General features: G+C 45.7%; 4 protein-coding genes across 5 annotated transcripts; 2 read left to right on the forward strand and 2 right to left on the reverse strand.

Moving 5' to 3' along the window:
• Nucleotides 1–131: 131 nt before the first annotated feature.
• H257_03254 lies at nucleotides 132–2,546 on the reverse strand. Of its 2 annotated transcripts, none has more exons than XM_009827262.1 (9): nucleotides 2,057–2,546; nucleotides 1,793–1,938; nucleotides 1,662–1,715; nucleotides 1,533–1,593; nucleotides 1,374–1,473; nucleotides 950–1,004; nucleotides 652–837; nucleotides 367–513; nucleotides 132–287 (listed from the first exon to the last, which is right to left on the reverse strand). In XM_009827262.1, the coding sequence occupies exons 1-9, from the start codon at nucleotides 2,484–2,486 to the stop codon at nucleotides 225–227; spliced, it is 1,242 nt and encodes a 413-aa protein (XP_009825564.1). In that variant the 5' UTR covers nucleotides 2,487–2,546; the 3' UTR covers nucleotides 132–224. The 2 variants fall into 2 exon arrangements, with proteins under 2 accessions (XP_009825564.1, XP_009825563.1); XM_009827261.1 differs by having other exon boundaries at nucleotides 911–1,004.
• A 787-nt stretch (nucleotides 2,547–3,333) lies between these two features.
• On the forward strand, nucleotides 3,334–6,759 carry H257_03255 (hypothetical protein). The gene is made up of 7 exons (XM_009827263.1): nucleotides 3,334–3,650; nucleotides 3,694–4,160; nucleotides 4,849–5,027; nucleotides 5,664–5,864; nucleotides 5,972–6,081; nucleotides 6,337–6,481; nucleotides 6,551–6,759. Exons 1-7 carry the CDS (start codon nucleotides 3,363–3,365, stop codon nucleotides 6,691–6,693), a joined length of 1,533 nt encoding a protein of 510 aa, XP_009825565.1. The 5' UTR covers nucleotides 3,334–3,362; the 3' UTR covers nucleotides 6,694–6,759.
• Nucleotides 6,760–7,991: 1,232 nt separating this feature from the next.
• Nucleotides 7,992–8,428, reverse strand: H257_03256 (hypothetical protein; the record flags this gene model as incomplete). The annotated part of the gene is made up of 2 exons (XM_009827264.1): nucleotides 7,992–8,125; nucleotides 8,194–8,428. The coding sequence occupies 2 exons, from the start codon at nucleotides 8,426–8,428 to the stop codon at nucleotides 7,992–7,994; spliced, it is 369 nt and encodes a 122-aa protein (XP_009825566.1).
• A 2,465-nt stretch (nucleotides 8,429–10,893) lies between these two features.
• H257_03257 (hypothetical protein) lies at nucleotides 10,894–14,515 on the forward strand. Its single transcript, XM_009827265.1, has 6 exons — nucleotides 10,894–11,146; nucleotides 11,231–11,709; nucleotides 11,925–12,366; nucleotides 12,771–13,009; nucleotides 13,640–14,087; nucleotides 14,166–14,515. Exons 1-6 carry the CDS (start codon nucleotides 10,928–10,930, stop codon nucleotides 14,397–14,399), a joined length of 2,061 nt encoding a protein of 686 aa, XP_009825567.1. The 5' UTR covers nucleotides 10,894–10,927; the 3' UTR covers nucleotides 14,400–14,515.
• Nucleotides 14,516–14,980: the final 465 nt, after the last annotated feature.

The raw sequence follows: 14,980 nt of genomic DNA on the forward strand, positions 1-14,980 counted from the left end.
TAGTACTAGTATTAATTGTTACTCCGGAGTTAGCGACAGCGCATTCGTAGTACTAAAACTAGAAGTACTGTAGTGCTTAACCATAGGGCAAAGTGCAGTTCGAACGACCGACAATTGCTCCCAATCGACGATATATGTATGCGATAAAGTGCAATATATATTACACTTTTCAACTCGACTAAGTGCAAGCTAATACACGACTACTACGATTGACTGGTGCTATTTCAATTGGCTTTGGCCACTCGACGGTCTCGCACCGACTTTGCTAGCCCTTGTAGTACCGTGACCTGCATATATTGTTTCACATTCCAATTCACGATATACATATATATATATATATATATATATATATATATATAGTATTACCGTGTCGTCCCAGCTAACACATGCGTCGGTGATACTCTTGCCATACTCGAGGGGTACGCCAGGCGTAAGTTTCTGCGCGCCTTCAACCAAATTCGACTCGATCATAAGCCCCACGATGCGGTCATCGCCACTGGCCACTTGCGCTCCCTGTGGATATATATGCATCGTGTTTGAACAATGTACAAGTAATCCCACTACTACTACTACTAGTACTAGTACTACTACTACTACTAGTACTAGTACTAGTACTACTACTACTATATAGTAATCATGATCTCGACGTACGACGTTGGCTGCTACAAGAGGTTGGTTGCGGTGGTTCTTGGACGAGTTGCCGTGGGAGCAGTCGATCATGATATTGTCAGGCTGGTGATGCTTTTGCAGCAGATCGGAGCATTTGTCGACATGCTCTTTGGCGTAGTTTGGCCCTGTGCTGCCGCCTCGTAGGATCACGTGGCAGCTGTCGTTACCCTAGTACCAAGGCGATGAGTCAAGCGTTTCTTGATGAGTTGCTGTGGAACGAGAGGCTATCCACGATGTGTACATTGGTGGTTACAATCGCAGACAAGCCGTGCGAACTCACGCCGAGAAAACTGTGCGGGTGCGCCGCCGACACGACGGCGTCTACTGCCAGTTGCCTACAAAATCAATAATACAAGGGATTAACCAAAACGTAGCGAAATCATATTGTGCTTTCGAGTGAAATTTTGTGTTGTGGTTTCTCGTTGGAATTTAAAGCGATTTGATTGGCTACTTCAGATGAGCTCAAAATATTAACCAATCAAAAGCTTCATAATGAAATTCAACCAATCAGATCGAATGTGGATCGGTTTGGTTCGCGCGATTCGATTGCAACCCCCTCCCCAAATTTGTATCAAATCGACAATATATAATGTTCCAGAGTGAGGAGTACAATCTCCAAAAAGGAATATAACACCATTTCGATCACATTATAACACGTAGAAGCCAGGTATATAACACCATGTAGAAGACATTATAACACGTACAAGGAGCCCCCGGTGCCGTTTTTAAATCCAATGGGCATCGACAACCCCGACGTCAGTTCCCTGTGGAGTTGGCACTCTGTTGTGCGGGCGCCAATGGCTCCTAATATAACACCGCAAAATGGATGTTAGGGGTCCTATAACTTGTTATAATTATCTTACCCCACGCCACCAGGTCACAGAAAAACTGCGGCGAAATTGTGTCGAGGAATTCGCATCCCGCCTACACCATCACATATAAGGACACTGTACGTTCAGTTACACTAGCAAATCACTGAAAAGTGCACCTACCGGCAGTCCCAACTCGTTGATGGCGGACAAGAGCTCGCGCGCGAGGCGGAGGCCCTAGCGTTTACCACCATGTGACAACGTGCAAACGTACAGTGTACGGTAAAGTACAACTAGGAGCTACTAGTTTGTACCTTGTTGATGTTGAACGTGCCGTCAATGTCGGGGTCGTTGATGAGTCCTTTCCACCCGACGGTGGTCCGCGGCTTTTCAAAGTACACGCGCATGACCACGAGTAAATCCTTGTCCAGCGTGTCGCGAAGGGCCTTGAGTTTCACCGCTAACGGTACAGCCAAATCAATACCGTCATATTATATGCGACATGGTTCTGACATGATAACGTCATCGTTGAATTGGTCATATCGTCGTATTGATAGGTTGGTTGATATATATCGTACCATACTCCAAGGCGGCTTTGGGGTCGTGGATCGAACATGGGCCGACGATGACGACAAGGCGGTCGTCCACGCGACGCAGGATGTTGTTCACTTCTTGACGGCCCTTGTTCACGGTGCGGGCAATGGCCACAGTGCGCGGCACTTGTTCGAGAAGGCACACGGGTGGGATGAGCGCACGGATGCCGCCGATGCGAACGTCCACCAGCGCATGTTTGTCCATGATCTTGGCGTCTCCCGCGTTGGACACGGAACCTTCGCGGTCTCGATGGCCGTTGCGGGTTTCATTCTCGACGTGGGTGTTTGAGGTTGCCGGTGGACGAGACGCATACATGCCGACCAAGAGCCCGACGGTGCCGCCCCATGCGACCGTGACGGCGACAAGGGAGATGGCCAGCACTACAGAATACGGATTGCTGCTGGTCGAGGTCATGGCAAGGAGGCAAATGGAGAATGCGACGAGTGCAACTAGTATCCTTGTAGCGGGCAAAAGATTGGGCAATCACATCAAAGGCTGTTCAATGACAGGTACGTTCAACGTACATTGCATGTACGTACTGACATTAAGCGTGTATTGAGTAAGAATGTACTTGGCGTACGGGATTGAACGTACGAATTGTACGAAAGGTTAAGTGCACCCAAACGGCAGAATAATATTGTGGAAGGTCCAACACACCGTCAAAACCGCCACGTTCAATGTGTATGGTATTAACGTTAACAGTAAGATAAGTTACTGTACAATTGAATAACAAAAGGTTAACGGAAGTTCACAAGGCCTGCATACTATAACGTTATAATTGCATTTCGTATGAATAAATCATGCGATAGAACGAACTGTTCTGTGTGTGTGAATTGTGAATGGCGTCTTGGTTTGTGAATTCGCAATTGGTTTGTCTAATCAATATGCATTCACGCTGGAGTTCGGATTGGTTGAATATATTTGTCCTTTCTGTAAGAGCCAATCAAATCCACTCAAAATTGGATTAGCCCATAGCGTCGAAGCGTGATTCGATTGCAATACTATTACGTAACGTTAGTATACTATGCGTAAATTAATACTACGTAGTAGTTTGGCTGGGCTAAGGTATACTAGTACTATGTAGTAATGTACTATTAATAGTATTACGTAGTTAACGCCAATATACACGCATATTTTGCATTTGAAGCGTTTCGATTGGTTCGTCTGCTTCAGTAATGTGCAAAATCAAATTCGTAAATTACGCTGATTGGTTGGCTCAACTCGATGGATTTCAGCCAATCCTGGCCATTGTCGTATATCGCTGGCCATTGTCGTATATCGCTGGCAATAATGTTGCGCACGGCATCCGTCACTCGGTGGCGCAGAGCGTTGACCGCCGCCGTCCACGGTCGTCACTTGAGCTCAAAGAAACCTGGCGCTCCATTGAAGGAACGCTTCGTGTCGGTGGACCGATCGGGCTTGAAGCAGCCGCACCTGCATGCTTTGCTCAAGGACAACACGCACGTCCAGGCGTTGGGCCAGCAGAAGAAGTCGGCCAACGAGAACGATTTGACGCGGTTTCTCCACAGTTTGATCGCCGTGCGGGGTCCCATCACAGTGGCAGAGTTCATGCGTCACGTACGTCTTCCATCGCATCCACCGCCGGACTAACGATCAGTAGGCATTGAGCCATCCCGTGCACGGGTACTACATGAAGCGCGACGTGTTTGGGACAAAGGGCGACTTCACGACCGCGCCAGAGATCAGCCAAATGTTCGGCGAACTCATCGGCGTGTGGTGCGTCGCCACGTGGCAGCAGATGGGCAGTCCGTCGCATGTCAAAGTCGTCGAAGTCGGGCCCGGGCGCGGGTCGCTCATGGAGGACTTTGTGCGCACCGCCAAACAGTTCCCAGCCTTCTACAAAGCGCTCGAGATCCATTTGGTCGAGATCAGCCCCGCCCTTCGCGAACTCCAACAGACCAAGCTCCTCGCTGTGAAAACCTCTGCAGACTCGTTCCGGTTGCCGATGGACGGCCCTGCTATCTGCTGGCACGACGATCTGTCCCATGTGCCAGAAGGCCCGACCTTATTTGTCGCCCAAGAACTGTTTGATGCGTTGCCCGTGCATCAATTTGAATATACTCCCAAGTACGTCGCTTACTATGACCGTCGAGGAATATGGGTTGCCTGGCGCATACGTGGCTGTTTGGATGGGACGGATATATATCTGTATATCGTTTATTTCATATATATATATATATATATGTGTGTATGTATACTTATATGTATATATTTGTATTATATGCTGTATATATTTGTATTATTTCATATCTATCTTTTATTTTATACATATGTATATCTTATATTTCGTATATGTATATTATATATGTATATATATATATGTATTATTTCATGTATATACTCCGGAGTAAGTGTATAATTCCGTGCATATATTTGTATTATTTCATATACAGCATATATATATATATATGTACATGTAATTTCATTATGGTATGGGCATTAAAAATATCAAGCATATCGAGGCGACGACGAATTGACTGTGTGCGTATGTATGGCCTTGAAAACGTTTAAAAGTACCTTGGAAAACGTACATTCTATCCAATCATTAGATATGATATCTTATGATTGGATAGAATGTACGTTTCCAAGGTACTTCTGATGTTCTTTTTCGTTGCAACGTACAGTAAATAATAGCTCACGATACTTCTTTCTTTCTTCCCGAGTTTAGTCTTTCAATCGAATTCAACATTTGATCCAGGACTAGTCAGACCTGCTTGAACTATAATTGGACACAGCTAATAATAATGGATGGTAGAGGGTGGTGTGAGCGACTGATTGACATTGACGAAACGAGTGACAACCCCGACCACTTTCGCTTCGTCGTGTCCCCGGGACCGACGCCAGCCACGCGGGTGTACATTGGCAAAGAGAAGATTGTCACCCCCGACGTCCAACTGCCTGTCAAGTCGGCCAACGTTTCGAATCCGTCCAAAAGTAAGAGTTATCCACAGGTTAATCGTGATGACATATTATGGTTCATTGAATTCATTCATATTGAGCACTTTTTTTTCACCGTGCGTTCAATTAACGTAAACTTGTATGAATTGTTATCATGTTGACAGTTTAAACGTGTTGGTGTATTGGATTCGGTGGGGGGGTAGGATGTGTTGTATATCGTACTTTGGCAATCTCCAATCAATTGGAGGGATGGATTGTAGTATATATATCGTCCTTTGCGCTGAAATTTGGACTTGGCTAGCTGATTCAAGAATAGAGAAGACTTTTCAATGTATGTATGGGATACACGTTTCACTACGAATACTTGACCATATTCTACCAATCGATGATTGGTTGAAAATTTGTACTAGTCGATGCGATACTACTCTGAAGTCCCAAATTGGAACGGTGTTGACAATACTGTGGACTCAAATATATTTCCGCATGCAAATATGATATATATAAAAAGTTGCAGAGGTTTCTACGACAACGTCCCTTCTCTTTAGCCAATCATAATGCGACGTTCATACTTTTTTAGCCAATCATACTGCTTTGTTCGCTTTGTCGGCGATTTCAACCATCCCCCAAATTGGCAAATTTGGGTGAAATGCGCATAATATGGTGTTATATTAGACCCCCAAGACATATTGGACGATTTGAATGAATCCGCGGCGAGGATCACTGCGCATTTGGAAGCGCTGGAGAACGAATCGTCTGTTGAGGTCGTGCCGGTGCTGTCCCCCGGTGTCCAAGTCGGCGATCGCATCGAAATCAGTCCGCTGGGGATTGCTTTGGTTCAGGACATGGCCAGCCGCATTGCAAAGCACGGCGGAGGTACGTTAAGGCGTCGATTTCATCACAAAGTAGTGACAGTATTGTTTATTTACCTATATATATATTATATATACAAACTTATCATTGATGGTGTGGATATATTGTAGCGGCGTTGGTGGTGGACTATGGCCGAGACCATGCGTCGGAAGTGAGTTTGCGAGGTATCCAGCACCACCAGTTTGTCAGTGTCCTGCGCGAGCCTGGCGACGTCGATTTGGTAAGTTTTTTTAACGTATATATATATATAGTTAGACGTATTTCGACGACAAAGTATCGAAGTAAACATATATATATACATGTTGTATATTAATTATCCTCAAAGTGGACGACCCCTGCTCTTAAAGCCTTTCTTCTCCACGAAAACCTATATGTAAATCGTATTTATATATTTAAATAGTATTTAATCGTATCGTATTTGTATGTTAAACATATTTTAAAATATTATTTATTTAATTTATATTATGGTAAATAGAGCATCGACGTGGACTTTAATACGTTGAAACGATATGCAACGGCCGAGCCCAATGTGCGGGCATACGGTCCGATCGGCCAGGGGCTGTTCTTGAAGGAGATGGGCATTGAACATCGCATGGCGGCGCTTTTCCAGCATGCGTCGGGTAAGAATATATATATATATATATGTGTTTCTGGATATATATATTTATATATATTGGGATATCCTGCAGAAGAAACGCAAGAAAACATCTACGACGCGTACGAGCGACTGGTGAACCCCGATCAAATGGGCTCGATTTTCAAAGCCATGGCCCTAGTGTCGGACAAAGTCGTGGGGGACCCCGTGGGGTTTCCTTCGAACGACACCAACTAAATAACCAGGCTTAACTACGACACCAACTAAGCATAATCAATGTCAAGTTGAAGTTAGAGGACTGGGTTGTCCGAGTGTGGAAATGACTTGGGAGTTGCCTACTATGAGAAGTGTAAAAATAGTAAAACTCAACAACACTACCGTAATGCGTCGAGGGCATTTGGTAAGCTTAGAGTACACTTTGCAGGGAATAATTCCCTCATTAAATCAGTTCCACTGTTGTTTTGACCCGAAATACTGTTTCAATGAGGGAATTACTACATCCGGATACACCTTTCCCTGTAACCTGGACTCCGTCCTACCCCCGGTGAGTACACTGTTGTTTTGACCCGAAATACTGTTTCAATGAGATTTATAAGAAACTTTGTATGCTCAGATCACCTCACCTCTTTCTTATTAGGGGTGAGGTGATCTGAGCATACAAAGTCCCTTATAAATCTCATCGAAACAGTATTTCGGGTCAAAACAACACTACGAACGGCCTGCAAAGGTACAGAATTGTACCTTTGCAGGCCGTTCGTAGCCATTAGCAAACCGTATACTACGGTTTACTGTACTGTACTGTACGTGTCGGGTGCGCCCTAGATACAATACATGTACGTACAGTGTTTACAATACAAAATTATACGTAATGCATTGTATTGTAAAATTCCACAGTACATTACAATACATCGATCGCAAATACCGCTTTAACCACGCATAGGGTCTGGTTGAAGTAAAATCCACCTGATTTTTTTTCGACGACTTTTTGGGTGAGAAAAAGTTAGTGCTGGTTGAAGTAATCCGGTAAAATAAATACTCCGTGAAGTATAAAATGCAGCAGAAAATTTTGCTGCAAAACGTCGGTAAATCGATTAGCATTGCGATGCTATTCACTGATTCCCATAGTTGCTGTACCACCATGGGAATCAAACAAGTACCTACTTTATGTGTCCCTCCACCGACACTTCAAGAATATCTAACAAAGTAACGAATAACTTTCTTTGTTATTATTGTTTTTCAATAAAGTGACGAATAATACGCATCAACTCTCCTTTGCGTCGATTTTCGACTTCGCGTATTTGTTGTCGCTCGAGTCGATCCTTTTCACGCTCCTCACGGTATTTTTCGCCTTCTAGACGCTCTTTTCTTTCTCTTCTAGTTCTTTTTCCAGTTTTGATTCGCTTGAACGCCATTTTTTCTCTTTCAAGAGAAATTTCCATTTCTTGAACATCAAAAATCATTTTACGTTTACCTGACGGTGTCGATTCGGTTGGCTCTGACTCCGAAGACAACTGACGGCCTTCACGCGACATGGCTTAGGCACGAAAAAACTTGGTATCAGCAGCTTTAATGGCCGCATCACTCGTTGGTACTCCACTTTTATTGACGATTGCATCCATGTAGAGCGGCACGAGGCCGTCAAGGAGCTTGGTCTTTGCGGTTTCGTCTTCTGCAACACCAGACAGCCGTGAAAAGGATTCGTTTTGGGCCTTGTGTTGACAGACCAGCAACAGGAACCGGTCTGTGCCTTCTTTCCATCCAGTCTACACCTTGTGAACCCGTCGATCGACAGGAGTGCCCCCGCCACGGCTTCCCATGCCCGTGTTGCGTCCTTTCGCTGCACAAAGGGGCGCTCGTTATTGGCTTGGGTGAGTAGAAAGATGTCGTCGTCTTCGGTCCATCGCTTCTTTTCTTGAACGTCGTAGAAGTTACCAAGCACCTCGGCGTTGCGGGTTCCTCCGATGTCTTCCATTGGGAGGACTTGGAAATAACCAGATAAAGCGGATTGATAGGCTGCCGTGAACTCGGTCGATTTGACGGCATTCCACATTAATTTTTTGTATAGCAGGTAAATATACGGCAACGACGTGGCAACGTGCTCCGAAATCTGTCTAGTATTTGGGGTCAAAACAACTGTGGAACTGTTTTAATGCGGGAATTGTACATGGAAAATGATCTTCCCGTGATACAACATGTGTACGAACCGTACACATGTTGTCAACAGCTACTGTACTCCTTCATCGGATACATTACACTGGTACTAGAATTGGTTAATTGAGCTTGGATTATCATTTGTTGAAGACATTCCTCCGCGAGGACCGCTGGTATTGGTCTGAAGTTGTTATAACATCTCAAGTACCAGTCTGTTAAGTACTTAACGCCGGGCATCAAGTACTACTAACGTACGCCGTCATAGACACCAAGCATCTCGCTCTCGTCCACATAGCAATGTCGTCGGCCTGTGCAAACTGTTTCGTAGACAATAGACATTTCTCGAGTTCACCAAAACATCTCACCATTGACAAGTCCATAATGATATATAAGCCAATGAGCACTACCGGTTACCGTACTCCATACGTTCGCAAACCATCGATATGTCGGAGAGGCGGTGTAACGTTAAGTGTTATTTCTCCCGCGAGAACAACGAGTTCGGTGCGTTGTCTCGATTAGTCGGGTTGTTACCACTAGGAAGTACATACTGTACCTGTACAGTAAGTACTACAGTAGTACTATACATGAAAAACGCTCAATAAATCTGGACACGGTCTGAAAACTGTTCAAACTAATTGGTCAATAGGTCAATAAACTCCAGTTAGATGAGGCATACTATTATACCACCATGACCACCTCAACTCTTAACCCTGGGATTTACAGTTAGCATTAACGTTAACGAGAGTTTTCTGAACTCCACTTTGGCCCAATTTCCTTTAATATTTTATAAGCCTCTATAACTTGGAAATCACTCAGGAGCTGTTGAGATACAGTAGGAGGCTTGTTATCTCAAAAGTGTCTCAAGTTTTAAGATTGGCGAATACGGATAATAGAGAGGTTTTGCAAGTGTCATGCTTTTTGTGTCAGAGGCAGTTCGAACGGAATATCAAACATAAGCTTACAGTTAATTGTCTTGCACGAATGCGTTGGCGTTTTGCTCACAAATATCCGTATCAGTAAATATTATTCGGATTTTCATCCACGGCGGGAAATCACTTTGTCCAGCGATGGTGCTCACACAGTGGGAATTGTCCTTGCTGCCCCCTTCGTGAAAACAACGACACAGCGACGTCGGTTCTTAGTGCTGTGTGCGTTAAGCTACGTTGAGCCCCCAGTTATCCCAAACATCCGGTACAACCTCAATGCTATATCCGACGCCAACGCACTGCTGGACTTTCGCTTCGACGTCATGGGAATCAAGAAGTTGGGCTACCTACTTGCCCAACTTCTTGATTCCCATGACGTTGAAGCGATGTCCCAAAGCGGTTCAGTGCCTTTTTGGCGTCAAGGACGGGCGTCCAAAGTCTTCATGTCCGGCAAGTTGATTTGCGACGGACGCCCACGACTTCATTACCTCGCCTTTCTTCGCTTGGAATGGGCGGTCAGAATTCACGTGACGAAGAAGCATGACATCTTCATTGTCGTTGAAGACGCGCCAATCAACAACTGCACCACCCGCCACTCAACCCTGACGTGTCAAATTTGGTTGGAGGGTCGTGCAGTTCTTGATTGGCCAAGAACCGCCAATCATATGCAGTTATCACGGAGCAGACTGGAATGCCAGACCGTGAGATGTGCAAATGCCAAACAGATTAAGGAGGACCCGTTCGCGTTGTACATAAGGTTTGACAGGTCAACTTCAATTTTGAGATAAGTTCCACAACGAGAATCTTATCTCAAAAGTGCTTCCGAAAACTCTGTAATAGAGAGTTTTCGAACATTATACTTCGAAGGATGTGCACGCGGGGGTAGGACGAAGTCCCGGGGTTGCAGGGTTCCGAAAAGAAAATTTGCTTGAACGGTTTTCAGTCTCGGCTGAACGGTATCCAGATTTTTACTGTTATAACGTCTTTACCATAGTTCCGTACCTACTACTCGGGGCTATTAATACGTAGTACCGGTACGTACTGCAGTTTCCTTACTACACTGTACTACACTACTACTACTGTACTATAACGTTTTTTCCCATAGTTTCCGTACCACACAATTAATCCGAGCGGGTTAATTGTGTGGTACGGAAACTATGGGAAAAAACGTTCTTAGTACGGTACTGTATAGTTCATGTCAACATTTGGTGAGATATGTTTCGTAGTACTAGTAGGCCATGGTGTCGAGAAGTATCTGAGCCTTGCAGTATGTTTCCAACTTGCCAATCAAACGCGTCGTCTAGTTGTCGGCCATTAACGTGAAGTATGCAGGACTTGACGTCTGGCACTTCTAAACAGGGATCCAAGTACAGTACCTGTACTAGTACATACACATGCAGCTTTCGTCCTTGGTCAAGACCATCCCCAGTGCGGATGGCCACAGCCCCGTACTTGTCAACGCTGTCGACTGCCCGCCACCAGACTGCCCGACCATGCTGCACTACCTCGAGCGATCAGTGGCCCAAAACCCCACGAGGCCATTTCTAGGCCACCGGCCAAAGGACGCCGCCACCGGCGCGTTCGGGGCGTATGTGTGGCAGACGTACGCCGAGGTCGTCCTAGCTAACTAACTCCAACCACCATTCCATTCATATTCGAGTGAGTGCAAAGGCTCATCGTGTGTGTTGTGGACGTAGGTGAACCGCCGCATCCGAGCGTTTTCCGCGGGCCTCGAGCACCTCAACATGATCGACCCGACACCGGACACGGGCGATCGCGTGCTCGGGATTTACATGAAGAACCGACCCGAATGGGTCGTGGCGCACTATGCGGCGATAGTCGCAGGGGGCTTCTCCGTCGCGCTGTACGATACGCTGGGCGCTGACTCGACCTTGTTCATTTTGAACCAAACGCAAACTCAAACTCTGGTGTGCACAACCTCCGAACTAACCAAAGTGATCGAGGCGAAGACGAGTGGCGCAGAGCACTTGAAGCACGTGGTGCTGTGTGACGTCGACACTACTACGAGCCACGTCCCGCAGCAGCAGCAGCAGCAAGCCAAGGACTCTGGTTTGACACTGTGGACCATGCAGGCCGTGGAAACGTCCACGTCACCTCCTTCTACCCCCACCGGTACTGCTAAAAGACCCACAGGCGACAGCATCTACTGCCTCATGTACGAAAATACATCTCCATCTTTCATGTATGATCTCCTCTTTCATATTATGATATCTCCACAACGATGACTCACATATAACATGGTGCTCATATGTGATTAATGCGATGATGCTTCGCTGCAAAGAAGATTACAGTAGTACTTTTTGTACGAATGCTTTGTCAAGTGGTGCCTTTACATAAATCCTCCATACATTTGTGTGTTGTTGGGCTTAGTTATACGAGCGGGACCACGGGCGAGCCAAAGGGGGTACCCTTGACCCACTCGAACCTCGTACACGCGATCGCCGGTCTGAAGCAGAGCGCCGTCCACCTCTGCGACCAGAGTATCCTCACGCCGGACGCCGTGCACTTTTCGTACCTGCCACTCGCGCATTCCATCGAGCATTTTAGCCACAGCGGCATGATCATGCAGAGCGCCGGCGTCGCGTTTTACCAGGGCGACACGGCCAAGATCCTGGACGACTTGGCGCTGGCGCGGCCGACGTTCTTCGGGGTCGTGCCGCGCCTTCTCAATAAAATCTACGATAAAGTTGTGCACGGCACCCCGCCTGGTCCCAAAGGCTGGCTGTTGAAAGTCGCGCTGAAAATGAAACTCAATGCACTCAAGGACGGCGTGTTGCGGCATGGGCTCTTCGATCACCTCATCTTTTCGGGGGTACATACCTATATATATATGTATATAGTTGTTGTTGAAGTAAACGTGATACTGTACATGCGGTGTGATTTTTATAATACACGTGGTCCTGGTCTTCAACAATAGTTTATTTATTTTATACTTCGAAGTAGTTTTGATATTTATATACTTGAATTACATGCTGTGGAAACACACGTGCGATGTATGGTGGTGGTATCATTTTTTATAGTAGGTGGTAGAATTATATACTACTCGTAGAATTTGATAAATCTTGAAATTTAAATGTTTGAAATGATTAAAAATTGATATTTACAGTATCTATTTGAAAGAAACGTAAGAGTTGTGGGGTGTAGTATACATACCGGTATATATCCGTGGATGCAATGTATAACCCTCATGGCGAACATGCTTCTTTGTGCACCTAGATTCAGAAAAAGATTGGACTGGATCGCTGCAGCATGGTGATCGTGGGCTCGGCGCCCCTTGCGGCAGACGTGATGGACTTCTTTCGTGTCTTGTTCGACTGTCCCGTCATGGAAGCGTATGGCCTGTCGGAAACCACGGGCATCGCGATGATGAACCACCCAAGTCAGTCCGTCGCGGGAGATGTCGGCACGCCGCTCGGCGAGAATCAAGTCAAGCTCATTTCCGTACCAGAGATGGGGTGGGTACAATAGCCTCATGATCGATTTGCTATCAAAGGAAATTGGGTCCACCAGACTATGACAAGGCCTTTTAGGATGGAGATCTGTGTTTATCGTGTATGGCGTTGTCTATTTACCCATAATTTGGAGGAGTTTTGTGTTGATTTTCGCCAAATATATCGATCGATTATACTTTGTACTGAAGTTTTATTGATTTTGTATGTAAAGAATTGTCCTGTGGGGATGATGCCAATCATATTCATTCGAGCCGTACACTGTATGACATGATGGTACTGGTTTTCGTGCAATTTGATTGGCTCAAACTCTTCTTTATTTGACATGTCGGTCCAGTTTAGAATAAACACAATAATACTGCTATCGATCTTCGGACATAATCTCTCTGTCAAAAGATATTACCCTCGCATTATGTCATCTGTCGATATCAACTAGTACCATTTCGTCATGACATCGATTCTGAATTCCTTTTACTGTATGTATATTGTCGTTTCAAAATTGTTATACATATATATATATATCGTTGGATTTCCATCCTGTGTGTGCCATCGTTTCATGAGTTCATTGTCGAGTGGTGTTGCGCGGGCGATTGATTTTTACACGTGTTTCTTGGATCTAAATCCACAGTATCGCAGATACTTGACGTCTGACACGACCCACGGCGACGCCTCGCACCGGATTCCCGTGCGCGGCCGCGGCGAAGTGTGTTTTCGAGGGCCCCAGGTGTTCCAAGGGTACTACAAGAACCCAACTGCGACGGCCGACGCGCTCGACTCGGACGGGTGGCTGCACACGGGGGACGTTGGTGCCATCCTCCCCGACGGCCGGCTCAAGATTGTTGACCGAAAGAAGAACATTTTCAAGCTGAGTCAAGGCGAGTACGTGGCCCCGGAGCGATTGGAAAACATCTTGGTCACAAGCGCACTGGTGGATCAGGTGTTTGTGTACGGCGACAGCTTCCAGTCGGTGCTTGTGGGCATAGTCGTGCCCCAGGAAGCCCCGCTACGCCGACTTGCCAATGAAGTGTTAGGGATGACCACCGCCGACACGACGTCGTTCCATGAGTTGTGCAGCCATCCCCAGGTTCGCCCGGGGTTGTTGTGGCTTTGTATTTTGGCATTTGTATGTTGTTGATATGGACTTGGATATGTGGAATTATAGGTAGTCGCGGCCGTGCTTCAAGATCTTGTGGTCGTGAGCAAACAAGCCAAGTTGTTTGGGTTTGAAACGATCAAAGCGATCAAGTTGCACCCCCATGTGTTTACCGTCGAAGATAACTTCCTAACGCCCACGTTCAAACTCAAGCGCAACGAGTGCAAAGCCGCGTTTGCATCCGATATTGACGCCCTATATGACCACTGTGGCGACAAGAAGGCGGCGGCTGCGTCCAACTAACTTCACAATCGACTTGACGTTTCGTCAATACAATTTTCACTGCAGCCAGCAAATCGAGCAAAACAGTATGATTGGTTAAAAAGAATTAACTTTGCATTATGATTGGTTAAAGACAATGAACGTTGCGTTATGACTGGCTAAAAAAGTGTAATTTGAACTCAGAAAAGGACCAGCGATTGTTGGGTTCATTCAGCCAACCGCTGGAGAAATTTTTGAATAGTACTATTAATAGTACACAAACTAACTACTCGGAGTAGTTACTACTATTACTGTAATATTAATAGTACACAATACTAACTACTCGGAGTAGTTACTACTTTTACTGTAATATTAATAGTACATTAGCATTGTGTATTAACGTTAGTACTATTAGAAGTCGTACTCATTCACGACGGAGGACGACTCGGAGTACACTGTACGACTTGGCAGTGTAGTACCGGTAGCTCTACTGCAAACAACGCACTGTAGAACTCGCGACGTATTTACAGTTAGTGCCATGCTTGCGATACTTAAAGTTAGCACCAACGTCCAGCAAGTACCGAAGAACTCGTACGGATTGGATATATGAAGCGGTTGGAATA

The sequence above is a fragment of the Aphanomyces astaci genome, assembly GCF_000520075.1.
Source record: "Aphanomyces astaci strain APO3 unplaced genomic scaffold supercont1.5, whole genome shotgun sequence".
Classification (NCBI taxonomy): domain Eukaryota; phylum Oomycota; class Saprolegniomycetes; order Saprolegniales; family Verrucalvaceae; genus Aphanomyces; species Aphanomyces astaci.

What these genes read in the sequence shown, in the direction of transcription:
- H257_03255 (XM_009827263.1), top strand. Translation starts at nt 3,363, where the DNA reads ATGTTGCGCACGGCATCCGTCACTCGGTGGCGCAGAGCGTTGACCGCC. An exon ending in CGTTTCGAATCCGTCCAAAA is followed by an intron (nt 5,028 to 5,663) that starts GTAAGAGTTATC and finishes GTGTTATATTAG; the next exon opens with ACCCCCAAGACATATTGGAC. An exon ending in AGCCTGGCGACGTCGATTTG is followed by an intron (nt 6,082 to 6,336) that starts GTAAGTTTTTTT and finishes TATGGTAAATAG; the next exon opens with AGCATCGACGTGGACTTTAA.
- H257_03254 (XM_009827261.1), bottom strand. Translation starts at nt 2,486, where the DNA reads ATGACCTCGACCAGCAGCAATCCGTATTCTGTAGTGCTGGCCATCTCC. An exon ending in CTCTTGTAGCAGCCAACGTC is followed by an intron (nt 514 to 651) that starts GTACGTCGAGAT and finishes ATATATCCACAG; the next exon opens with GGAGCGCAAGTGGCCAGTGG. An exon ending in GTGTTAGCTGGGACGACACG is followed by an intron (nt 288 to 366) that starts GTAATACTATAT and finishes CAATATATGCAG; the next exon opens with GTCACGGTACTACAAGGGCT.
- H257_03257 (XM_009827265.1), top strand. Translation starts at nt 10,928, where the DNA reads ATGCAGCTTTCGTCCTTGGTCAAGACCATCCCCAGTGCGGATGGCCAC. An exon ending in GACAGCATCTACTGCCTCAT is followed by an intron (nt 11,710 to 11,924) that starts GTACGAAAATAC and finishes TGTTGGGCTTAG; the next exon opens with TTATACGAGCGGGACCACGG. An exon ending in AGTTGTGCAGCCATCCCCAG is followed by an intron (nt 14,088 to 14,165) that starts GTTCGCCCGGGG and finishes GTGGAATTATAG; the next exon opens with GTAGTCGCGGCCGTGCTTCA.